At 51.5% G+C, this 25980-nt stretch overlaps 1 protein-coding gene across 1 annotated transcript; it reads left to right on the top strand.

Moving 5' to 3' along the window:
- Positions 1-3381: 3381 nt before the first annotated feature.
- LOC149975158 (uncharacterized) lies at positions 3382-25470 on the top strand. The gene is made up of 4 exons (XM_090209692.1): positions 3382-3460; positions 13437-14729; positions 15453-19564; positions 25333-25470. Exons 1-4 carry the CDS (start codon positions 3382-3384, stop codon positions 25468-25470), a joined length of 5622 nt encoding a protein of 1873 aa, XP_090065818.1.
- Positions 25471-25980: the final 510 nt, after the last annotated feature.

Here is a 25980-nt window from a genome sequence, read left to right as displayed (position 1 = left end):
GGAACAGGAACAATGAATTGAAGCATGTGGGGACAACAAACTGGGATAGGGATTGATTGAATATGTGCGTAAACACACCAGCCAGCTGGTCTGCGCATGCAGAAGCTGTTAATTTCTCTGGGAGCAAGTCGTCGATGTCTGAGACGGGTCTGGTTTTCTTCTTGTGTTTGAGCCATTGAATTGCGACTCTACTTTGTCTCTATATTGACGCTTTGCTTGTTTGATTGCCTTGCGGAGGGAATAGCTGCACTGTTTGTATTCGGTCATGTTTCCAGTTGCCTTGCCAAGATTAAAAGTGGTGGTTCGCGCTTTCAGTTTTGCGCAAATGCTGCCATCAGTCCACGGTTTCTGGTTAGGAAATGTTTTAATAGTTACCTCAATGTTGAAATGACGTCTGTGCCCAGTGGGTACACGTGACAATGTGATTTCATGAATTTGAAATCATTTGGTTTTTCTGTAAGGGTAAACATTTTGCAATGGCCATCAGCCTTCGGACTTGAACCCCATTGAAATTCTGGGGTTTCAATTGAAAAGGGCAGTCTATAATTTCAGATGAAGGATATCAAAGATCTGGAAAGATTCTGTATGGAGGAATGGTCTACGATCCCTCCCAATGTGTTTTCCAATCTCATAAATCATTTTCGAAAAAGGCTCAGTGCCATTATTCTCGCAAAGGGAGGGTGCCAGAGTATTGAACACCAGGGTGCTAATAATATTGACCCCTATCTTTTTGAAAAAAAATTAATATCTGAGCAATTCTAATAGTATTAATATTATAGAATAATAAGAGAGCATGAGAGTATTTCTATTATTTATTTTATACAGTATTTTATGCACATCTTTATCAAGGGTGCAAATCATTTCCATCATGACTGTATGTGAGATATGGAACGAAACATTTGATATCTCAGGGTATCGACAACCATTGTTGTAAGTGTGTAAACAGATCCACATGCAAAAATATACATATGTTGTACGAGGCAGAATACCAAATTGTAGTTAGAGTTCCAACATGTGTAGAAAACCTGATATCATCTTTCTCTCTTAGGTGGTGGCGATATGGCCAAAATCAAGATGAGATGGAGCGCTACATTCCTATGTCTAACAGGTAAGAAATGAGAACAGAACATGCTCGAAAACTTTGGGGTTTAGTTCCATAGTTAAAGAGTGGTGGTGACTGTTGTACCAAGGCAGCTACAGTTGGCTTATCCATTGCATTAAACTTCTGTGAGATGAATTAGTTCCTCAAATCAAATCAAATTGTATTGGTCACATACACGTGTTTAGCAGATGTTATTGCGGGTGTAGCGAAATGCTTGTGTTTCTACTTCCGACAGTGCAGCAATATCTAACAATTTCACAACAAATACCTAATACAGACACATCTAAGTAAAGGAATATGTACATACAGTATATGGATGAGCAATGTCAGAGCGGCATAGACTAAGATGCAATAGATAGTATAGAATACAGTATATACAGTGGCAAGAAAATGTATGTGAACCCTTTGGAATTACCTGGATTTCTGCATAGATGTGCAACTGGGTACTGGAAACTGGGTACTGGACTTCCTGACGGGCCGCCCCCAGGTGGTGAGGGTAGGTAACAACATCTCCACCCCGCTGATCCTCAACATTGGGGCCCCGCAAGGGTGCGTTCTGAGCCCTCTCCTGTACTCCCTGTTCACCCACAACTGCGTGGCCATGCACGCCTCCAACTCAATCATCAAGTTTGCGGACAACACTACAGTGGTAGGCTTGATTACCAACAACGATGAGACGGCCTACAGGGAGGAGGTGAGGGCCCTCGGAGTCTGGTGTCAGGAAAATAACCTCACACTCAACGTCAACAAAACAAAGGAGATGATTGTGGACTTCAGGAAACAGCAGAGGGAGCACCCCCCTTTCCACATCGACAGTAGTAGAGAGGGCAGTAAGTTAAGTTCCTCGGCGTACACATTACGGACAAACTGAATTGGTCCACTCACACAGACAGCGTCGTGAAGAAGGTGCAGCAGCGCCTCTTCAACCTCAGGAGGCTGAAAAATGGTGGCTTGTCACCAAAAGCACTCACAAACTTCTACAGATGCACAATCGAGAGCATCCTGTCGGGCTGTATCACTGCCTGGTACGGGAACTGCTCCGCCCACAACCGTAAGGCTCTCCAGAGGGTAGTGAGGTCTGCACAACACATCACCGGGGGCAAATTACCTGTCCTCCAGGACACCTACACCACCCGATGTCACAGGAAGGCCATAAAGATCATCAAGGACAACAACCACCCGAGCCACTGCCTGTTCACCCCGCTATCATCCAGAAGGCGAGATCAGTACAGGTGTATCAAAGCAGGAACCGAGAGACTGAAAAACAGCTTCTATCTCAAGGCCTGTTAAACAGCCTGTTAAACAGCCACCACTAACATTGAGTGGCTGCTGCCAACACACACTGACTCAACTCCAGCTACTTTAATAATGGAAATTGATGTAAATATATATCACAAGCCACTTTAAACAATGCTACTTAATATGTTTACATACCCTACATTACTCATCTCATATGTATATGTATATACTGTACTCTATATCATCTTCTGCATCTTTATGTAATACATGTATCACTAGCCACTTTAAACTATGCCACTTTGTTTACATACCCTACATTACTCATCTCATATGTATATACTGTACTCGATACCATATACTGCATCTTACCTATGCCGTTCTGTTCCATCACCCATTCATATATCTTTATGTACATATTCTTTATCCCTTTACATGTGTGTATAAGGTAGTAGTTGTGGAATTGTTAGGTTAGATTACTCGTTGGTTATTACTGCATTGTCGGAACTAGAAGCGCAAGCATTTCGCTACACTCGCATTAACATCTGCTAACCATCATAACATTTGATCTGATTTTCATCTAAGTCACAACAATAGACAAACACAGTCTGCTTAAACTAATAACACACAAACTATTATACGTTTTCATGTCTTTCTTGAACACTGTAAACATTCACAGTGCAGGGTGGGAAAGGTATGTGAACCCTTGGATGTAATAACTGGTTGACCCTCGTTTTTGCAGCAATAACCTCAACCAAATGTTTTCTGTAGTTGCGGATCAGACCTGCATAATGGTCAGGAAGAATGTTGGACCATTCCTCTTTACAAAACTATCAGTTCAGAAATATTCCTGGGATGTCTGGTGTGATCTGCTCTTTTGAGGGCGTAGGAAGGGGTTGCTCGTACCCCCTTTACATTGCCCCGATTTTACCCTTTATCTTCTGCTTCGAGTCGTTCAGACGGGACCGCGAGGCTAAAGGTGAGGCTGGCCCATTTAAAAATTGAGCAAAAAGATACAGATGCAGTATGATCTAGAAATTAGAATGGAAATCGACAAGGAGGTGAGGATCCGACAACTGGTGCTAGACACTGGCTTCAGTGCAACTCCAAGCCCACTTCGATGTGAGTAGAAATATAGCTTTAGTCCCTCCATTTCGAGAGTCGGAAGTTGATTCCTATTTCTCTGCATTTGAGCGCGTGGCCGCAGTGCTGCATTGGCCACTCGAGATTTGGCTGCTCCTGTTGCAATGTAAATTGTCTGGGAAAGCCCAGGAAGTAGTAGCTGCTCTCTCCCTGGAAGACAGTTTACACTATGATACAGTTAAAACTACCGTGTTGCGGGCTTATGAGCTGGTGCTTGATGCTTATAGGCAGCGCTTCAGGAACCACAAGAAACCCACTCAACGTACGTTTGTTGAGTTTGCAAGGGACAAAGAGTCTCTGTTTAATCGCTGATATTCGGGAGTTGATGCTGTTGGAGGATTTTAACAGCAAACTCCCTGATATAATTGTTGTTCATTTAAATGAACAGAAAGTGGCGACATTGGCCCAGGCAGCTGTGTTGGCAGATGAGTACGCTTTGACACACAAGACTGTCTTTGGTGCGCCTCGTTTTGAAGGCCGAACGATTACGTCATCAGTGCCTCGTTCAGGTCGCTTTTCCTCAGACAAGCCTAAGCCTTTTCATGAATTCCCGGATGAGCCCCCATTATGTTAAGTACGCCTCTAGGAAGAGGGAACGCAACACCCTGCTACAACTCAACTCCCCGTGGAGTGAAAGAGGTATAGGACTGTAAAGGTGTGAGTAAGGATGACAAAAGGCAGATCATTTACCGTTTACTATGAATTTGTTCCGTCACATGGTAATGTTGGGGAAAAGGGGCTGAACAGAACCAAAGCAAAGAAAGTAAATATCAAAGCCCCCGCTCCTACCTTACCTGCCTACCCACTACTTACCTAACTAACACCACCTGGTGCACTAATCAAAATACAGGGGATGGTCCACTCAGGTCTTACCTAGTGTGCATAGACAGTATATACTACGGGTATATGTATGCCTGCAGGCCTCTTGCCTAAGCACTCCCAAGGTGCCTTCCCCTTCCCCCCTGGGAACAAAAACAGAATAACAAAAACAATGTCAATAATCAAAACACTGCGTCCTATTTACACACACAGGACATACTAATAAGCTCTCTCTGCAACAAACATAGGACCTACCAAAAAGCTCCTTAGCAACAACTAACATAGTACACACTAATCATCTCTCTCAACACTAACCAAAATACAGGACATAACCATCAGCTCTATCTGAGAAACAACCAACACAGGCTTTAGCCCTCTAGCCCTCTAGCCTCATCTCTGGGTCTTTCAGCATGACAATGATCCCAAACACACCGCCCGGGCAACGAAGGAGTGGCTTCGTAAGAAGCATTTCAAGGTCCTGGAGTGGCCTAGCCAGTCTCAACCCCATAGAAAAGTTAAAAGTCTGTGTTAAAAGTCTGTGTTGCCCAGCAACAGCCCCAAAACATCACTGCTCTAGAGGAGATCTGCATGGAGGAATGGGCCAAAATACCAGCAACAGTGTGTGAAAACCTTGTGAAGACTTACAGAAAACGTTTGACCTCTGTCATTGCCAACAAAGGGTATATAACAAAGTATTGAGATAAACTTTCGTTATTGACCAAATACTTATTTTCCACCATAATTTGCAAATCAATTCATCAAATCCTACAATGTGATCCTACAATTTTTTTATTTTTGCTTCAAGATGCTACAGTTTTAGGTTTAAAACATATTTATATCATCTTAACTGGTTGGATAATGAATCCTTGCCACAGCTCTACTAATATACAACTTTGAATTCAAGAATGTAACCTCTGTACTACAAATATGTAGCTAGCTAGTTGCACACTGCTAGTTGGTGGGTGTGCAGCCAGGCAGGTTGGAACTGGATAGCTAGCTAGCATTAGAGACTGACAAACAAGGGAAAAAGTTATGCAGGATAGATATCTAGCTAGCTAGCTTTCTTAGATGGGTAGCCTAGTGGTTAGAGAGTTGGACTAGTAACAGAAAGGTTGCAAGTTGAAATCCCCGAGCTGACAAGGTACAAATCTGTCGTTCTGAACAGTCAGTTAACCCACTGTTCCTAGGCCGTCATTGAAAATAAGAATTTGTTCTTAACTGACTTGCCTAGTTAAATAAAGGAAAAAAAAAAAAAAAAAATGATTGTCTGAACTGGGAAATAGTTAGATAGCTACCTTCCGGTTTTCGGTTGCTTGAATGTTGTCATGTTCAAAATTCTCAACAGCTTGAGTCACTCACATGGGTGTATAGTCTGTCACAACCATAAAACACGTTTAGGTTATTCAAACCTGATTGGTTATAGATGGTTCAGGTTTTTTCAATTGCAAACAAAGCAGTGATGTCATTTTCTCAAAAATATTAGTGATTTATGATGAAAAGTGCCACTGCTTCTGCCTTGCCTCAAGCTAACTATAGCTAGCTAGCTATACATGAAATGCCAGACACTTGACAAAAGTTCCTCCACATAAAATAGAGATGCTAATTCAATCAATCAAATGTTTTTATAAAGCCATTTTTACATCAGCACGTCTCAAAGTGCTATACAGAAACCAAGCCTAAAACCCCAAACAGCAAGCAATGTAGAAGCACGGTGACTAGGAAAAACTCCTTAGAAAGGCTGTAACCTAGGAATAAACCTAAAGAGAAAACCAGGCTCAGAGGGGTGGCCAGTCCTCTTCTGGCAGTGCCGGGTGGAGATTATAACAGTACAAGGCCAAGATGTTCAAACGTTCATAGATGGCCAGCAGGGTCAAATAATGATTATCACAGTGGTTGTAGAGGGTGCAACAGGTCAGCACCTCAGGAGTAAATGTCAGTTGGCTTTTCAATTACGTTTGTCTTGTCATTATTGAATACTACTAGCCAATTACCAGCAGACAGCTTCAACAATGCATGGCTGGCTGTCCAGTCCTGGAATCCAGAAATACAGTGCAGTAGAGAAGAAGCAAGGGGAAACTGTCATAATGTTCCCACACAAACTAGATACGGACCAACTAAACTTGTCTGTGGCACGCCGCACCTGCGTGCATGCAATTATTGCATTGAATCATAATTTCACCGCCTTGGCTACATACCTTGAAATAAGTGGCAATTTTTTTTTTTTTAAATGGACTTGCTGGCTCAGCATATCACACGTCAGGCATCAACTTGGTTATTTATAGAAAACATGGCTGTATTAAAATATTATATTTATGCCATTTAACACAGCACTAAAATAAATGGATGCAAAGCCAAAGTTATTGCCAGGGACACAAGACCCAACATTTAAGCGTCCCAACATTTAAACTTGGGAAAATATCAATTGCATTTCCTTGATTCCTTGTGTCCTCCCTCCTTACCTCCTTCTCAATACATATTGGATGAGGTCCTGGGCACAGTGGTGGACAAAATACCCAATTGTCATACTTGAGAAAAATAAAGATACCTTAATAGAAAATGACTCAAATAAAAGTGAAAATCACCCAGTAAAATACTACTTGAGTAAAAGTCTAAAAGATTTTTGGGTTTAAATATACTTATGTATCGAAAGTAAATGTAATTGCTAAACATTATTAAGTAACAAAAGTATAAATCATTTCTAATTCCTTATATTAAGCAAACCAGATGGCACCATTTTCTTGTCATTTATTTTATTTTATTTATTTATTTTTACATATGAATAGTCACACACAACCAGGGGCACACTGTTTAGTGAGTCCGCCAGATCAGAGGCAGTAGAGATGTTTTCTTAATAAGTGTGTTATTGGACCATTTCACTTTCCTGCTAAGCATTCAAAATGTAATGAGTACTTTTGGGTGTCAGGGAAAATGTATGGAGAAAAAATGAATGAATTGAAGTAAAAGTAAAAGTTGTCAAAAATATAAATAGTCAAGTAAAGTACAGATACCCCAAAAAACTACTAATTATTAAAAAAAATATATTTTTATACCCTTTTTTCTCCCCAATTTCGTTGTATCCAATTGGTAGTTACATTCTTGTCTCATCACTGCAACTCCAAAACGGACTCGGGAGAGGTGGCAACAACCACATCTTTTCCGACAACACCTACAGCAGCTCCGAAAACCACATCTTCCCCCACAACAACCACAGCTGCCCCCACAACAACCACAGCTGCACCAACAACAACCACAGAATCACCCACAACAACCAACGATGCACCCACAACAACCACATCTTCTCCGACAACACCTAAAGAATCTCCCACAACCACAACAGCTTCCCCTACAACAACCCCAGCTGTTCCAACAACAAATACAGTTGCTCCCAATACAACCACAGCCGGTATTACAATGACCACAGCTGCACCTACAACAACCACAGCATCTCCCACAACAACAATAGTGGCTGCTGCTACAACAACTACAGCTGTGGCTACAACATCTAAAGTTGCTCCCAAAACAACAGCAACCTTTTCCACAACTACAACATCTGATTATATGACAACTACAGCTGTGGCTACAACTACAGCCATCCCTTCAACAACAACAGCAGCTCCAACAACCACAACAGCTGACTCCAAAACAACCGCAGATTCTACAACAACAACCAAAGCTGATCCCACAACAACCACAACCATCCCCACAACAACCACCGAAGCACTCACAACAACCAACGATGCTCCCACTACAACCACTGCGGCAACCACAATGACCACAGGGGCTCCCACTACAACCACAGCGGCTCCCACTACAACCACAGCATCTCCCACTACAACCACAACGGCTACCACTAAAACCATAGCTGCTCCCATTAAAACCACAGCTGATGTTACAACAATGACAGGGGCTCCCACTACAACCACAGCGGCTCCCACAACAACCACAGCGACTCCCACAACAACCACAGCGACTCCCACAACATCCACTGCGGCTCCCACTACAACCACAGCGGCTCCCACTACAACCACTGCGGCTCCCACTACAACCACAGTGGCTCCCACAACAACCACAGCGGCTCCCACTACAACCACAGCGTCTCCCACAACAACCCCATCTGCTTCAAAAACAACCACAGCTGATGTTATAACAACGACATCAGCTCCCACAACAACCACAGCGACTCCCACAACAACCACAGCGACTCCCACAACATCCACTGCGGCTCCCACTACAACCACAGCGGCTCCCACTACAACCACTGCGGCTCCCACTACAACCACAGTGGCTCCCACAACAACCACAGCGGCTCCCACTACATCCACAGCGTCTCCCACAACAACCCCATCTGCTTCCACAACAACCACAGCTGATGTTATAACAACGACATCAGCTCCCACTACGAGCACAGCATCTCCCACTACAACCACTGCGGCTCCCACTACAACCACAGTGGCTCCCACTACAACCACAGCGGCTCCCACTACAACCACAGCTGCTCCCACTACAACCACAGCGGCTCCCTCTACAACCACTGCGGCTCCCACTACAACCAAAATGTCTCCCACTACAACAGCTCCCATATCAACAACAAAAGCTGAGGTGACAACATCCACTGCTGGCCCTACCACAACGGCTCCCACTACAACCACAGTGGCTCCCACTAAAACCACTGCGGCTCCCACTACAACCACAGTGTCTCCCACTATAACAGCTCCCATATCAACAACAAAAGCTGAGGTGACAACATCCACTGCTGGCCCTACCACAACGGCTCCCACTACAACCACAGCGGCTCCCACTACAACCACTGCGGCTCCCACTACAACCACAGTGGCTCCAACAACATCCACAGCGGCTCCCACTACAACCACAGCGGCTCCCACTACAACCACAGCTGCTCCCACTACAACCACAGCGGCTCCCTCTACAACCACTGCGGCTCCCACTACAAACAAAATGTCTCCCACTACAACAGCTCCCATATCAACAACAAAAGCTGAGGTGACAACATCCACTGCTGGCCCTACCACAACGGCTCCCACTACAACCACAGCGGCTCCCACTACAACCACTGCGGCTCCCACTACAACCACAGTGGCTCCAACAACATCCACAGCGGCTCCCACTACAACCACAGCGGCTCCCACTACAACCAAAGAGACTCCCACAACAACTACAGCGGCTCCCACAACAACCACAGCGGCTCCCACTACAACCACAGCGGCTCCCACTACAACCACAGCGGCTCCCACTACAACCACAGCTGATGTTATAACAACGGCATCAGCTCCCACTACGACCACAGCATCTCCCACTACAACCACTGCGGCTCCCACTACGACCACAGCATCTCCCACTACAACCACTGCGGCTCCCACTACAACCACAGCGGCTCCCACTACAACCACAGCGGCTCCCACTACAAAAACAGAGGCTCCCACAACAACCACAGCGGCTCCCACTACAACATCAGCGACTTCGACTACAACCACATTGGCTCCCACAACAACCACAGAGGCTCCCACAACAACCACAGCGACTCCCACAACAACCACAGCGACTCCCACAACAACTACAGCGGCTCCCACAACAACCACAGCGGCTCCCACAACAACCACAGCGACTCCCACAACAACCACAGCGACTCCAACAACAACCACTGCGACTCCCACTACAACCACAGCTGCTCCCACTACAACCACAGCGGCTCCCTCTACAACAGCAGCTGCTCCCACTACAACCACTGTGGCTCCCACTACAACCACAGCGGCTCCCACAACAACCACAGCTTACCTCACAGCAACCACAGAAGCTCCCACAACAACCACAGCGACTCCCACAACATCCACTGCGGCTCCCACTACAACCACAGCGGCTCCCACTACAACCACTGCGGCTCCCACTACAACCACAGTGGCTCCCACAACAACCACAGCGGCTCCCACTACAACCACAGCGTCTCCCACAACAACCCCATCTGCTTCCACAACAACCACAGCTGATGTTATAACAACGACATCAGCTCCCACTACGACCACAGCATCTCCCACTACAACCACTGCGGCTCCCACTACAACCACAGTGGCTCCCACTACAACAACAGCGGCTCCCACTACAACCACAGCGGCTCCCACTACAACCACAGCTGCTCCCACTACAACCACAGCGGTTCCCTCTACAACCACTGTGGCTCCCACTACAACCACAGCGGCTCCCACTACAACCACAGAGGCTCTCACAACAACCACAGAGACTCCCACACCAACTACAGCGGCTCCCACTACAACCAAAATGTCTCCCACTACAACAGCTCCCATATCAACAACAAAAGCTGAGGTGACAACATCCACTGCTGGCCCTACCACAACGGCTCCCACTACAACCACAGTGGCTCCCACTAAAACCACTGCGGCTCCCACTACAACCACAGTGTCTCCCACTATAACAGCTCCCATATCAACAACAAAAGCTGAGGTGACAACATCCACTGCTGGCCCTACCACAACGGCTCCCACTACAACCACAGCGGCTCCCACTACAACCACTGCGGCTCCCACTACAACCACAGTGGCTCCAACAACATCCACAGCGGCTCCCACTACAACCACAGCGGCTCCCACTACAACCACAGCTGCTCCCACTACAACCACAGCGGCTCCCTCTACAACCACTGCGGCTCCCACTACAAACAAAATGTCTCCCACTACAACAGCTCCCATATCAACAACAAAAGCTGAGGTGACAACATCCACTGCTGGCCCTACCACAACGGCTCCCACTACAACCACAGCGGCTCCCACTACAACCACTGCGGCTCCCACTACAACCACAGTGGCTCCAACAACATCCACAGCGGCTCCCACTACAACCACAGCGGCTCCCACTACAACCAAAGAGACTCCCACAACAACTACAGCGGCTCCCACAACAACCACAGCGGCTCCCACTACAACCACAGCGGCTCCCACTACAACCACAACGGCTCCCACTACAACCACAGCTGATGTTATAACAACGGCATCAGCTCCCACTACGACCACAGCATCTCCCACTACAACCACTGCGGCTCCCACTACGACCACAGCATCTCCCACTACAACCACTGCGGCTCCCACTACAACCACAGCGGCTCCCACTACAACCACAGCGGCTCCCACTACAAAAACAGAGGCTCCCACAACAACCACAGCGGCTCCCACTACAACATCAGCGACTTCGACTACAACCACATTGGCTCCCACAACAACCACAGAGGCTCCCACAACAACCACAGCGACTCCCACAACAACCACAGCGACTCCCACAACAACTACAGCGGCTCCCACAACAACCACAGCGGCTCCCACAACAACCACAGCGACTCCCACAACAACCACAGCGACTCCAACAACAACCACTGCGACTCCCACTACAACCACAGCTGCTCCCACTACAACCACAGCGGCTCCCTCTACAACAGCAGCTGCTCCCACTACAACCACTGTGGCTCCCACTACAACCACAGCGGCTCCCACAACAACCACAGCTTACCTCACAGCAACCACAGAAGCTCCCACAACAACCACAGCGACTCCCACAACATCCACTGCGGCTCCCACTACAACCACAGCGGCTCCCACTACAACCACTGCGGCTCCCACTACAACCACAGTGGCTCCCACAACAACCACAGCGGCTCCCACTACAACCACAGCGTCTCCCACAACAACCCCATCTGCTTCCACAACAACCACAGCTGATGTTATAACAACGACATCAGCTCCCACTACGACCACAGCATCTCCCACTACAACCACTGCGGCTCCCACTACAACCACAGTGGCTCCCACTACAACAACAGCGGCTCCCACTACAACCACAGCGGCTCCCACTACAACCACAGCTGCTCCCACTACAACCACAGCGGTTCCCTCTACAACCACTGTGGCTCCCACTACAACCACAGCGGCTCCCACTACAACCACAGAGGCTCTCACAACAACCACAGAGACTCCCACACCAACTACAGCGGCTCCCACTACAACCAAAATGTCTCCCACTACAACAGCTCCCATATCAACAACAAAAGCTGAGGTGACAACATCCACTGCTGGCCCTACCACAACGGCTCCCACTACAACCACAGTGGCTCCCACTAAAACCACTGCGGCTCCCACTACAACCACAGTGTCTCCCACTATAACAGCTCCCATATCAACAACAAAAGCTGAGGTGACAACATCCACTGCTGGCCCTACCACAACGGCTCCCACTACAACCACAGCGGCTCCCACTACAACCACTGCGGCTCCCACTACAACCACAGTGGCTCCAACAACATCCACAGCGGCTCCCACTACAACCACAGCGGCTCCCACTACAACCACAGCTGCTCCCACTACAACCACAGCGGCTCCCTCTACAACCACTGCGGCTCCCACTACAAACAAAATGTCTCCCACTACAACAGCTCCCATATCAACAACAAAAGCTGAGGTGACAACATCCACTGCTGGCCCTACCACAACGGCTCCCACTACAACCACAGCGGCTCCCACTACAACCACTGCGGCTCCCACTACAACCACAGTGGCTCCAACAACATCCACAGCGGCTCCCACTACAACCACAGCGGCTCCCACTACAACCAAAGAGACTCCCACAACAACTACAGCGGCTCCCACAACAACCACAGCGGCTCCCACTACAACCACAGCGGCTCCCACTACAACCACAGCGGCTCCCACTACAACCACAGCTGATGTTATAACAACGGCATCAGCTCCCACTACGACCACAGCATCTCCCACTACAACCACTGCGGCTCCCACTACGACCACAGCATCTCCCACTACAACCACTGCGGCTCCCACTACAACCACAGCGGCTCCCACTACAACCACAGCGGCTCCCACTACAAAAACAGAGGCTCCCACAACAACCACAGCGGCTCCCACTACAACATCAGCGACTTCGACTACAACCACATTGGCTCCCACAACAACCACAGAGGCTCCCACAACAACCACAGCGACTCCCACAACAACCACAGCGACTCCCACAACAACTACAGCGGCTCCCACAACAACCACAGCGGCTCCCACTACAACCACTGCGGCTCCCACTACAACCACAGTGGCTCCAACAACATCCACAGCGGCTCCCACTACAACCACAGCGGCTCCCACTACAACCAAAGAGACTCCCACAACAACTACAGCGGCTCCCACAACAACCACAGCGGCTCCCACTACAACCACAGCGGCTCCCACTACAACCACAGCGGCTCCCACTACAACCACAGCTGATGTTATAACAACGGCATCAGCTCCCACTACGACCACAGCATCTCCCACTACAACCACTGCGGCTCCCACTACGACCACAGCATCTCCCACTACAACCACTGCGGCTCCCACTACAACCACAGCGGCTCCCACTACAACCACAGCGGCTCCCACTACAAAAACAGAGGCTCCCACAACAACCACAGCGGCTCCCACTACAACATCAGCGACTTCGACTACAACCACATTGGCTCCCACAACAACCACAGAGGCTCCCACAACAACCACAGCGACTCCCACAACAACCACAGCGACTCCCACAACAACTACAGCGGCTCCCACAACAACCACAGCGGCTCCCACAACAACCACAGCGACTCCCACAACAACCACAGCGACTCCAACAACAACCACTGCGACTCCCACTACAACCACAGCTGCTCCCACTACAACCACAGCGGCTCCCTCTACAACAGCAGCTGCTCCCACTACAACCACTGTGGCTCCCACTACAACCACAGCGGCTCCCACAACAACCACAGCTTACCTCACAGCAACCACAGAAGCTCCCACAACAACCACAGCGACTCCCACAACATCCACTGCGGCTCCCACTACAACCACAGCGGCTCCCACTACAACCACTGCGGCTCCCACTACAACCACAGTGGCTCCCACAACAACCACAGCGGCTCCCACTACAACCACAGCGTCTCCCACAACAACCCCATCTGCTTCCACAACAACCACAGCTGATGTTATAACAACGACATCAGCTCCCACTACGACCACAGCATCTCCCACTACAACCACTGCGGCTCCCACTACAACCACAGTGGCTCCCACTACAACAACAGCGGCTCCCACTACAACCACAGCGGCTCCCACTACAACCACAGCTGCTCCCACTACAACCACAGCGGTTCCCTCTACAACCACTGTGGCTCCCAGTACAACCACAGCGGCTCCCACTACAACCACAGAGGCTCTCACAACAACCACAGAGACTCCCACACCAACTACAGCGGCTCCCACAACAACCACAGCGACTCCCACAACAACTACAGCGGCTCCCACAACAACCACAGCGGCTCCCACAACAACCACAGCGACTCCCACAACAACCACAGCGACTCCCACAACAACCACTGCGACTCCCACTACAACCACAGCTGCTCCCACTACAACCACAGCGGCTCCCTCTACAACCACAGCTGCTCCCACTACAACCACTGTGGCTCCCACTACAACCACAGCGGCTCCCACAACAACCACAGCTTACCTCACAGCAACCACAGAAGCTCCCACAACAACCACAGCGACTCCCACAACATCCACTGCGGCTCCCACTACAACCACAGCGGCTCCCACTACAACCACAGCTGCTCCCACTACAACCACAGCGGCTCCCTCTACAACCACTGTGGCTCCCACTACAACCACAGCGGCTCCCACTACAACCACAGAGGTTCTCACAACAACCACAGAGACTTCCACACCAACTACAGCGGCTCCCACAACAACCACAGCGACTCCCACAACAACTACAGCGGCTCCCACAACAACCACAGCGGCTCCCACAACAACCACAGCGACTCCCACAACAACCACAGCGACTCCCACAACAACAACTGCGACTCCCACTACAACCACAGCTGCTCCCACTACAACCACAGCGGCTCCCTCTACAACCACAGCTGCTCCCACTACAACCACTGTGGCTCCCACTACAACCACAGCGGCTCCCACAACAACCACAGCTTACCTCACAGCAACCACAGAAGCTCCCACAACAACCACAGCGACTCCCACAACAACCACAGCGGCTCCCACTACAACCACAGCGTCTCCCACAACAACCCCATCTGCTTCCACAACAACCACAGCTGATGTTATAACAACGACATCAGCTCCCACTACGACCACAGCATCTCCCACTACAACCACTGCGGCTCCCACTACAACCACAGTGGCTCCCACTACAACCACAGCGGCTCCCACTACAACCACAGCGGCTCCCACTACAACCACAGCTGCTCCCACTACAACCACAGCGGCTCCCTCTACAACCACTGCGGCTCCCACTACAACCACAGCGGCTCCCACTACAACCACAGAGGCTCTCACAACAACCACAGAGACTCCCACACCAACTACAAGGGCTCCCACAACAACCACAGCGGCTCCCATTACAACCACAGCGGCTCCCACTACAACCACAGCGTCTCCCACAACAAACCCATCTGCTTCCACAACCACCACAGCTGATGTTATAACAACGACATCAGCTCCCACTACGACCACAGCGACTCCCACAACAAACACAGCTGATGTTATAACAACGACATCAGCTCCCACAACAACCACAGCGGCTCCCACTACAACCACAGAGGTTCTCACAACAACCACAGAGACTCCCACACCAACTACAGCGGCTCCCACAACAACCACAGCGACTCCCACAACAACTACAGCGGCTCCCACAACAACCACAGCGGATCCCACAACAACCACAGCGACTCCCACAACAACCACAGCGACTCCCACAACAACAACTGCGACTCCCACTACAACCACAGCTGCTCCCACTACAACCACAGCGGCTCCCTCTACAACCACAGCTGCTCCCACTACAACCACTGTGGCTCCCACTACAACCACAGCGGCTCCCACAACAACCACAGCTTACCTCACAGCAACCACAGAAGCTCCCACAACAACCACAGCGACTCCCACAACAACCACAGCGGCTCCCACTACAACCACAGCGTCTCCCACAACAACCCCATCTGCTTCCACAACAACCACAGCTGATGTTATAACAACGACATCAGCTCCCACTACGACCACAGCATCTCCCACTACAACCACTGCGGCTCCCACTACAACCACAGTGGCTCCCACTACAACCACAGCGGCTCCCACTACAACCACAGCGGCTCCCACTACAACCACAGCTGCTCCCACTACAACCACAGAGGCTCTCACAACAACCACAGAGACTCCCACACCAACTACAAGGGCTCCCACAACAACCACAGCGGCTCCCATTACAACCACAGCGGCTCCCACTACAACCACAGCGTCTCCCACAACAAACCCATCTGCTTCCACAACCACCACAGCTGATGTTATAACAACGACATCAGCTCCCACTACGACCACAGCGACTCCCACAACAAACACAGCTGATGTTATAACAACGACATCAGCTCCCACAACAACCACAGCGACTCCCACAACATCCACTGCGGCTCCCACTACAACCACAGCAGCTTCGACTACAACCACATTGGCTCCCACAACAACCAGAGAGGCTCCCACAACAACCACAGCGGCTCCCACAACAACCACAGCGACTCCCACAACAACCACTGCGACTCCCACTACAACCACAGCTTACCTCACAACACCCACAGCGGCTCCCACAACAACCACAGCGACTCCCACAACAACCACAGCGTCTCCCACAACAACTACAGCGGCTCCCACAACAACCACAGCGGCTCCCACAACAACCACAGCGACTCCCACTACAACCACAGCGTCTCCCACAACAACCCCATCTGCTTCCACAACAACCACAGCTGATGTTATAACAACGACATCAGCTCCCACAACAACCCCATCTGCTTCCACAACAACCACAGCTGATGTTATAACAACGACATCAGCTCCCACAACAACCACAGCGACTCCCATAACAACCACAGCGACTCCCACAACATCCACTGCGGCTCCCACTACAACCACAGCGGCTCCCACTACAACCACTGCGGCTCCCACTACAACCACAGTGGCTCCCACAACAACCACAGCGGCTCCCACTACAACCACAGCGTCTCCCACAACAACCCCATCTGCTTCCACAACAACCACAGCTGATGTTATAACAACGACATCAGCTCCCACAACAACCACAGCGACTCCCACAACAACCACAGCGACTCCCACAACATCCACTGCGGCTCCCACTACAACCACAGCGGCTCCCACTACAACCACTGCGGCTCCCACAACAAACCCATCTGCTTCCACAACAACCACAGCTGATGTTATAACAACGACATCAGCTCCCACTACGAGCACAGCATCTCCCACTACAACCACTGCGGCTCCCACTACAACCACAGTGGCTCCCACTACAACCACAGCGGCTCCCACTACAACCACAGCTGTTCCCACTACAACCACAGCGGCTCCCTCTACAACCACTGCGGCTCCCACTACAACCAAAATGTCTCCCACTACAACAGCTCCCATATCAACAACAAAAGCTGAGGTGACAACATCCTCTGCTGGCCCTACCACAACGGCTCCCACTACAACCACAGCGGCTCCCACTACAACCACTGCGGCTCCCACTACAACCATAGTGTCTCCAACTATAACAGCTCCCATATCAACAACAAAAGCTGAGGTGACAACATCCACTGCTGGCCCTACCACAACTGCTCCCATTACAACCACAGCGGCTCCCACTACAACCACTGCGGCTCCCACTACAACCACAGTGGCTCCAACAACATCCACAGCGGCTCCCACTACAACCACAGCGTCTCCCACAACAACCCCATCTGCTTCCACAACAACCACAGCTGATGTTATAACAACGACATCAGCTCCCACTACAACCACAGCATCTCCCACTACAACCACTGCGGCTCCCACTACAACCACAGTGGCTCCAACTACAACCACAGCGGCTCCCACTACAACCACAGCGGCTCCCACTACAACCAAAGAGACTCCCACAACAACTACAGCGGCTCCCACAACAACCACAGCGGCTCCCACTACAACCACAGCGGCTCCCACTACAACCACAGCGGCTCCCATTACAACCACAGCTGATGTTATAACAACGGCATCAGCTCCCACTACGACCACAGCATCTCCCACTACAACCACTGCGGCTCCCACTACAACCACAGCGGCTCCCACTACAACCACAGCTGCTCCCACTACAACCACAATGGCTCCCACTACAACCACAACGACTCCCTCAACAACCACTGCGACTCCCACTACAACCACAGCTTACCTTACAACACCCACAGAGGCTCCCACAACAATCACAGCGACTCCCACAACAACCACAGCAGCTCCAAATACAACCACAGTGTCTTCCACTACAACAGCTCCCATATCAACAACAAAAGCTGAGGTAACAACATCCACTACTGGCCCTACCACAACGGCTCCCACTACAACCACAGCGGCTCCCACTACAAAAACAGAGGCTCCCACAACAACCACAGCGGCTCCCACTACAACCACAGCGACTTCGACAACAACCACATTGGCTCCCACAACAACCACAAAGGCTCCCACAACAACCACAGCGACTCCCACAACAACCACAGCGACTCCCACAACAACTACAGCGGCTCCCACAACAACCACAGCGGCTCCCACAACAACCACAGCGACTCCCACAACAACCACAGCGACTCCCACAACAACCACTGCGACTCCCACTACAACCACAGTAGCTACCACTACAACCACAGCGGCTCCCACTACAACCACAGAGGCTCTCACAACAACCACAGAGACTCCCACACCAACTACAGCGGCTCCCACAACAACCACAGCGACTCCCACAACAACTACAGCGGCTCCCACAACAACCACAGCGGCTCCCACAACAACCACAGCGACTCCCACAACAACCACAGCGACTCCCACAACAACCACTGCGACTCCCACTACAACCACAGCTGCTCCCACTACAACCACAGCGGCTCCCTCTACAACCACAGCTGCTCCCACTACAACCACTGTGGCTCCCACTACAACCACAGCGGCTCCCACAACAACCACAGCGACTCCCACAACATCCACTGCGGCTCCCACTACAACCACAGCGGCTCCCACTACAACCACAGCTGCTCCCTCTACAACCACAGCTGCTCCCACTACAACCACAGAGACTCCCACACCAACCACAGAAGCTCCCACAACAACCACAGCGACTCCCACAACATCCACTGCGGCTCCCACTACAACCACAGCGGCTCCCACTACAACCACAGCTGCTCCCACTACAACCACAGCGGCTCCCTCTACAACCACTGCGACTCCCACTACAACCACTGTGGCTCCCACTACAACCACAGCGGCTCCCACTACAACCACAGAGGCTCTCACAACAACCACAGAGACTCCCACACCAACTACAGCGGCTCCCACAACAACCACAGCGACTCCCACAACAACTACAGCGGCTCCCACAACAACCACAGCGGCTCCCACAACAACCACAGCGACTCCCACAACAACCACAGCGACTCCCACAACAACCACTGCGACTCCCACTACAACCACAGCTGCTCCTACTACAACCACAGCGGCTCCCTCTACAACCACAGCTGCTCCCACTACAACCACTGTGGCTCCCACTACAACCACAGCGGCTCCCACAACAACCACAGCTTACCTCACAGCAACCACAGAAGCTCCCACAACAACCACAGCGACTCCCACAACATCCACTGCGGCTCCCACTACAACCACAGCGGCTCCCACTACAACCACAGCTGCTCCCACTACAACCACAGCGGCTCCCTCTACAACCACTGTGGCTCCCACTACAACCACAGCGGCTCCCACTACAACCACAGAGGCTCTCACAACAACCACAGAGACTCCCACACCAACTACAGCGGCTCCCACAACAACCACAGCGACTCCCACAACAACTACAGCGGCTCCCACAACAACCACAGCGGCTCCCACAACAACCCCAGCGACTCCCACAACAACCACAGCGACTCCCACAACAACCACTGCGACTCCCACTACAACCACAGCTGCTCCCACTACAACCACAGCGGCTCCCTCTACAACCACAGCTGCTCCCACTACAACCACTGTGGCTCCCACTACAACCACAGCGGCTCCCACAACAACCACAGCTTACCTCACAGCAACCACAGAAGCTCCCACAACAACCACAGCGACTCCCACAACAACCACAGCGGCTCCCACTACAACCACAGCGTCTCCCACAACAACCCCATCTGCTTCCACAACAACCACAGCTGATGTTATAACAACGACATCAGCTCCCACTACGACCACAGCATCTCCCACTACAACCACTGCGGCTCCCACTACAACCACAGTGGCTCCCACTACAACCACAGCGGCTCCCACTACAACCACAGCGGCTCCCACTACAACCACAGCTGCTCCCACTACAACCACAGCGGCTCCCTCTACAACCACTGCGGCTCCCACTACAACCACAGCGGCTCCCACTACAACCACAGAGGCTCTCACAACAACCACAGAGACTCCCACACCAACTACAGCGGCTCCCACAACAACCACAGCGGCTCCCACTACAACCACAGCGGCTCCCACTACAACCACAGCGTCTCCCACAACAAACCCATCTGCTTCCACAACAACCACAGCTGATGTTATAACAACGACATCAGCTCCCACTACGACCACAGCGACTCGCACAACAAACACAGCTGATGTTATAACAACGACATCAGCTCCCACAACAACCACAGCGACTCCCACAACATCCACTGCGGCTCCCACTACAACCACAGCAGCTTCGACTACAACCACATTGGCTCCCACAACAACCAGAGAGGCTCCCACAACAACCACAGCGGCTCCCACAACAACCACAGCGACTCCCACAACAACCACTGCGACTCCCACTACAACCACAGCTTACCTCACAACACCCACAGCGGCTCCCACAACAACCACAGCGACTCCCACAACAACCACAGCGTCTCCCACAACAACCCCATCTGCTTCCACAACAACCACAGCTGATGTTATAACAACGACATCAGCTCCAAAAACAACCACAGCGACTCCCACAACAACCACAGCGACTCCCACAACATCCACTGAGGCTCCCACTACAACGACAGCGGCTCCCACTACAACCACAGCGGCTCCCACTACAACCACAGCGGCTCCCACTACAACCACAGTTGATGTTATAACAACGGCATCAGCTCCCACTACGACCACAGCATCTCCCACTACAACCACTGCGGCTCCCACTACGACCACAGCATCTCCCACTACAACCACTGCGGCTCCCACTACAACCACAGCGGCTCCCACTACAAAAACAGCGGCTCCCACAACAACCACAGCGGCTCCCACTACGACCACAGCGACTCCCACAACAACCACAGCTGATGTTATAACAACGACATCAGCTCCCACAACAACCACAGCGACTCCCACAACAACCACAGCGACTCCCACAACATCCACTGCGGCTCCCACTACAACCACAGCGGCTTCGACTACAATCACATTGGCTCCCACAACAACCACAGAGGCTCCCACAACAACCACTGCGACTCCCACTACAACCACAGCTTACCTCACAACACCCACAGCGGCTCCCACAACAACCACAGCGACTCCCACAACAACCACAGCGTCTCCCACAACAACCCCATCTGCTTCCACAACAACCACAGCTGATGTTATAACAACGACATCAGCTCCCACAACAACCCCATCTGCTTCCACAACAACCACAGCTGATGTTATAACAACGACATCAGCTCCCACAACAACCACAGCGACTCCCACAACAACCACAGCGACTCCCACAACATCCACTGCGGCTCCCACTACAACCACAGCGGCTCCCACTACAACCACTGTGGCTCCCACTACAACCACAGTGGCTCCCACAACAACCACAGCGGCTCCCACTACAACCACAGCGTCTCCCACAACAACCCCATCTGCTTCCACAACAACCACAGCTGATGTTATAACAACGACATCAGCTCCCACAACAACCACAGCGACTCCCACAACAACCACAGCGACTCCCACAACATCCACTGCGGCTCCCACTACAACCACAGCGGCTCCCACTACAACCACTGCGGCTCCCTCTACAACCACAGTGGCTCCCACAACAACCACAGCGGCTCCCACTACATCCACAGCGTCTCCCACAACAACCCCATCTGCTTCCACAACAACCACAGCTGATGTTATAACAACGACATCAAGTCCCACTCCGAGCACAGCATCTCCCACTACAACCACTGCGGCTCCCACTACAACCACAGTGGCTCCCACTACAACCACAGCGGCTCCCACTACAACCACAGCTGTTCCCACTACAACCACAGCGGCTCCCTCTACAACCACTGCGGCTCCCACTACAACCAAAATGTCTCCCACTACAACAGCTCCCATATCAACAACAAAAGCTGAGGTGACAACATCCACTGCTGGCCCTACCACAACGGCTCCCACTACAACCACAGTGGCTCCCACTAAAACCACTGCGGCTCCCACTACAACCATAGTGTCTCCAACTATAACAGCTCCCATATCAACAACAAAAGCTGAGGTGACAACATCCACTGCTGGCCCTACCACAACTGCTCCCATTACAACCACAGCGGCTCCCACTACAACCACTGCGGCTCCCACTACAACCACAGTGGCTCCAACAACATCCACAGCGGCTCCCACTACAACCACAGCGTCTCCCACAACAACCCCATCTGCTTCCACAACAACCACAGCTGATGTTATAACAACGACATCAGCTCCCACTACAACCACAGCATCTCCCACTACAACCACTGCGGCTCCCACTACAACCACAGTGGCTCCCACTACAACCACAGCGGCTCCCACTACAACCACAGCGGCTCCCACTACAACCAAAGAGACTCCCACAACAACTACAGCGGCTCCCACAACAACCACAGCGGCTCCCACTACAACCACAGCGGCTCCCACTACAACCACAGCGGCTCCCATTACAACCACAGCTGATGTTATAACAACGGCATCAGCTCCCACTACGACCACAGCATCTCCCACTACAACCACTGCGGCTCCCACTACAACCACAGCGGCTCCCACTACAACCACAGCTGCTCCCACTACAACCACAATGGCTCCCACTACAACCACAACGACTCCCTCAACAACCACTGCGACTCCCACTACAACCACAGCTTACCTTACAACACCCACAGAGGCTCCCACAACAATCACAGCGACTCCCACAACATCCACTGCGGCTCCCACTACAACCACAGCGGCTTCGACTACAATCACATTGGCTCCCACAACAACCACAGAGGCTCCCACAACAACCACTGCGACTCCCACTACAACCACAGCTTACCTCACAACACCCACAGCGGCTCCCACAACAACCACAGCGACTCCCACAACAACCACAGCGTCTCCCACAACAACCCCATCTGCTTCCACAACAACCACAGCTGATGTTATAACAACGACATCAGCTCCCACAACAACCCCATCTGCTTCCACAACAACCACAGCTGATGTTATAACAACGACATCAGCTCCCACAACAACCACAGCGACTCCCACAACAACCACAGCGACTCCCACAACATCCACTGCGGCTCCCACTACAACCACAGCGGCTCCCACTACAACCACTGCGGCTCCCACTACAACCACAGTGGCTCCCACAACAACCACAGCGGCTCCCACTACAACCACAGCGTCTCCCACAACAACCCCATCTGCTTCCACAACAACCACAGCTGATGTTATAACAACGACATCAGCTCCCACAACAACCACAGCGACTCCCACAACAACCACAGCGACTCCCACAACATCCACTGCGGCTCCCACTACAACCACAGCGGCTCCCACTACAACCACTGCGGCTCCCTCTACAACCACAGTGGCTCCCACAACAACCACAGCGGCTCCCACTACATCCACAGCATCTCCCACAACAACCCCATCTGCTTCCACAACAACCACAGCTGATGTTATAACAACGACATCAGCTCCCACTACGAGCACAGCATCTCCCACTACAACCACTGCGGCTCCCACTACAACCACAGTGGCTCCCACTACAACCACAGCGGCTCCCACTACAACCACAGCTGTTCCCACTACAACCACAGCGGCTCCCTCTACAACCACTGCGGCTCCCACTACAACCAAAATGTCTCCCACTACAACAGCTCCCATATCAACAACAAAAGCTGAGGTGACAACATCCACTGCTGGCCCTACCACAACGGCTCCCACTACAACCACAGTGGCTCCCACTAAAACCACTGCGGCTCCCACTACAACCATAGTGTCTCCAACTATAACAGCTCCCATATCAACAACAAAAGCTGAGGTGACAACATCCACTGCTGGCCCTACCACAACTGCTCCCATTACAACCACAGCGGCTCCCACTACAACCACTGCGGCTCCCACTACAACCACAGTGGCTCCAACAACATCCACAGCGGCTCCCACTACAACCACAGCGTCTCCCACAACAACCCCATCTGCTTCCACAACAACCAAAGCTGATGTTATAACAACGACATCAGCTCCCACTACAACCACAGCATCTCCCACTACAACCACTGCGGCTCCCACTACAACCACAGTGGCTCCCACTACAACCACAGCGGCTCCCACTACAACCACAGCGGCTCCCACTACAACCAAAGAGACTCCCACAACAACTACAGCGGCTCCCACAACAACCACAGCGGCTCCCACTACAACCACAGCGGCTCCCACTACAACCACAGCGGCTCCCATTACAACCACAGCTGATGTTATAACAACGGCATCAGCTCCCACTACGACCACAGCATCTCCCACTACAACCACTGCGGCTCCCACTACAACCACAGCGGCTCCCACTACAACCACAGCTGCTCCCACTACAACCACAATGGCTCCCACTACAACCACAACGACTCCCTCAACAACCACTGCGACTCCCAGTACAACCACAGCTTACCTTACAACACCCACAGAGGCTCCCACAACAATCACAGCGACTCCCACAACAACCACAGCGGCTCCAAATACAACCACGGTGTCTTCCACTACAACAGCTCCCATATCAACAACAAAAGCTGAGGTAACAACATCCACTACTGGCCCTACCACAACGGCTCCCACTACAACCACAGCGGCTCCCACTACAAAAACAGAGGCTCCCACAACAACCACAGCGGCTCCCACTACAACCACAGCGACTTCGACTACAACCACATTGGCTCCCACAACAACCACAAAGGCTCCCACAACAACCACAGCGACTCCCACAACAACCACAGCGACTCCCACAACAACGACAGCGGCTCCCACAACAACCACAGCGGCTCCCACAACAACCACAGCGACTCCCACAACAACCACAGCGACTCCCACAACAACCACTGCGACTCCCACTACAACCACAGTAGCTACCACTACAACCACAGCGGCTCCCACAACAACCACAGCGGCACCCACTACAACCACAGCGGCTCCCACTACAACCACAGCGGCTCCCACTACAACCACAGCTGATGTTATAACAACTGCATCAGCTCCCACTACGACCACAGCATCTCCCACTACAACCACTGCGGCTCCCACTACAAC

The sequence above is a fragment of the Oncorhynchus mykiss genome, chromosome 19 (genome assembly GCF_057628025.1).
Source record: "Oncorhynchus mykiss isolate SJ-2025 chromosome 19, ASM5762802v1, whole genome shotgun sequence".
NCBI lineage: Eukaryota > Metazoa > Chordata > Actinopteri > Salmoniformes > Salmonidae > Oncorhynchus > Oncorhynchus mykiss.
Note: the sequence above shows the minus strand (reverse complement) of the source record. Positions and strands in the feature narration are given on the sequence as shown.

Coding starts and splice junctions, on each gene's coding strand:
- LOC149975158 (XM_090209692.1), top strand. CDS start 3,382: ATGGAAATCGACAAGGAGGTGAGGATCCGACAACTGGTGCTAGACACT. Junction 14,730..15,452: donor AACCACTGCGACTCCCACTA/CAACCACAGCTG, acceptor CAACAACCACAG/CTGATGTTATAACAACGACA. Junction 19,565..25,332: donor CTCCCACAACATCCACTGCG/GCTCCCACTACA, acceptor TGCGACTCCCAG/TACAACCACAGCTTACCTTA.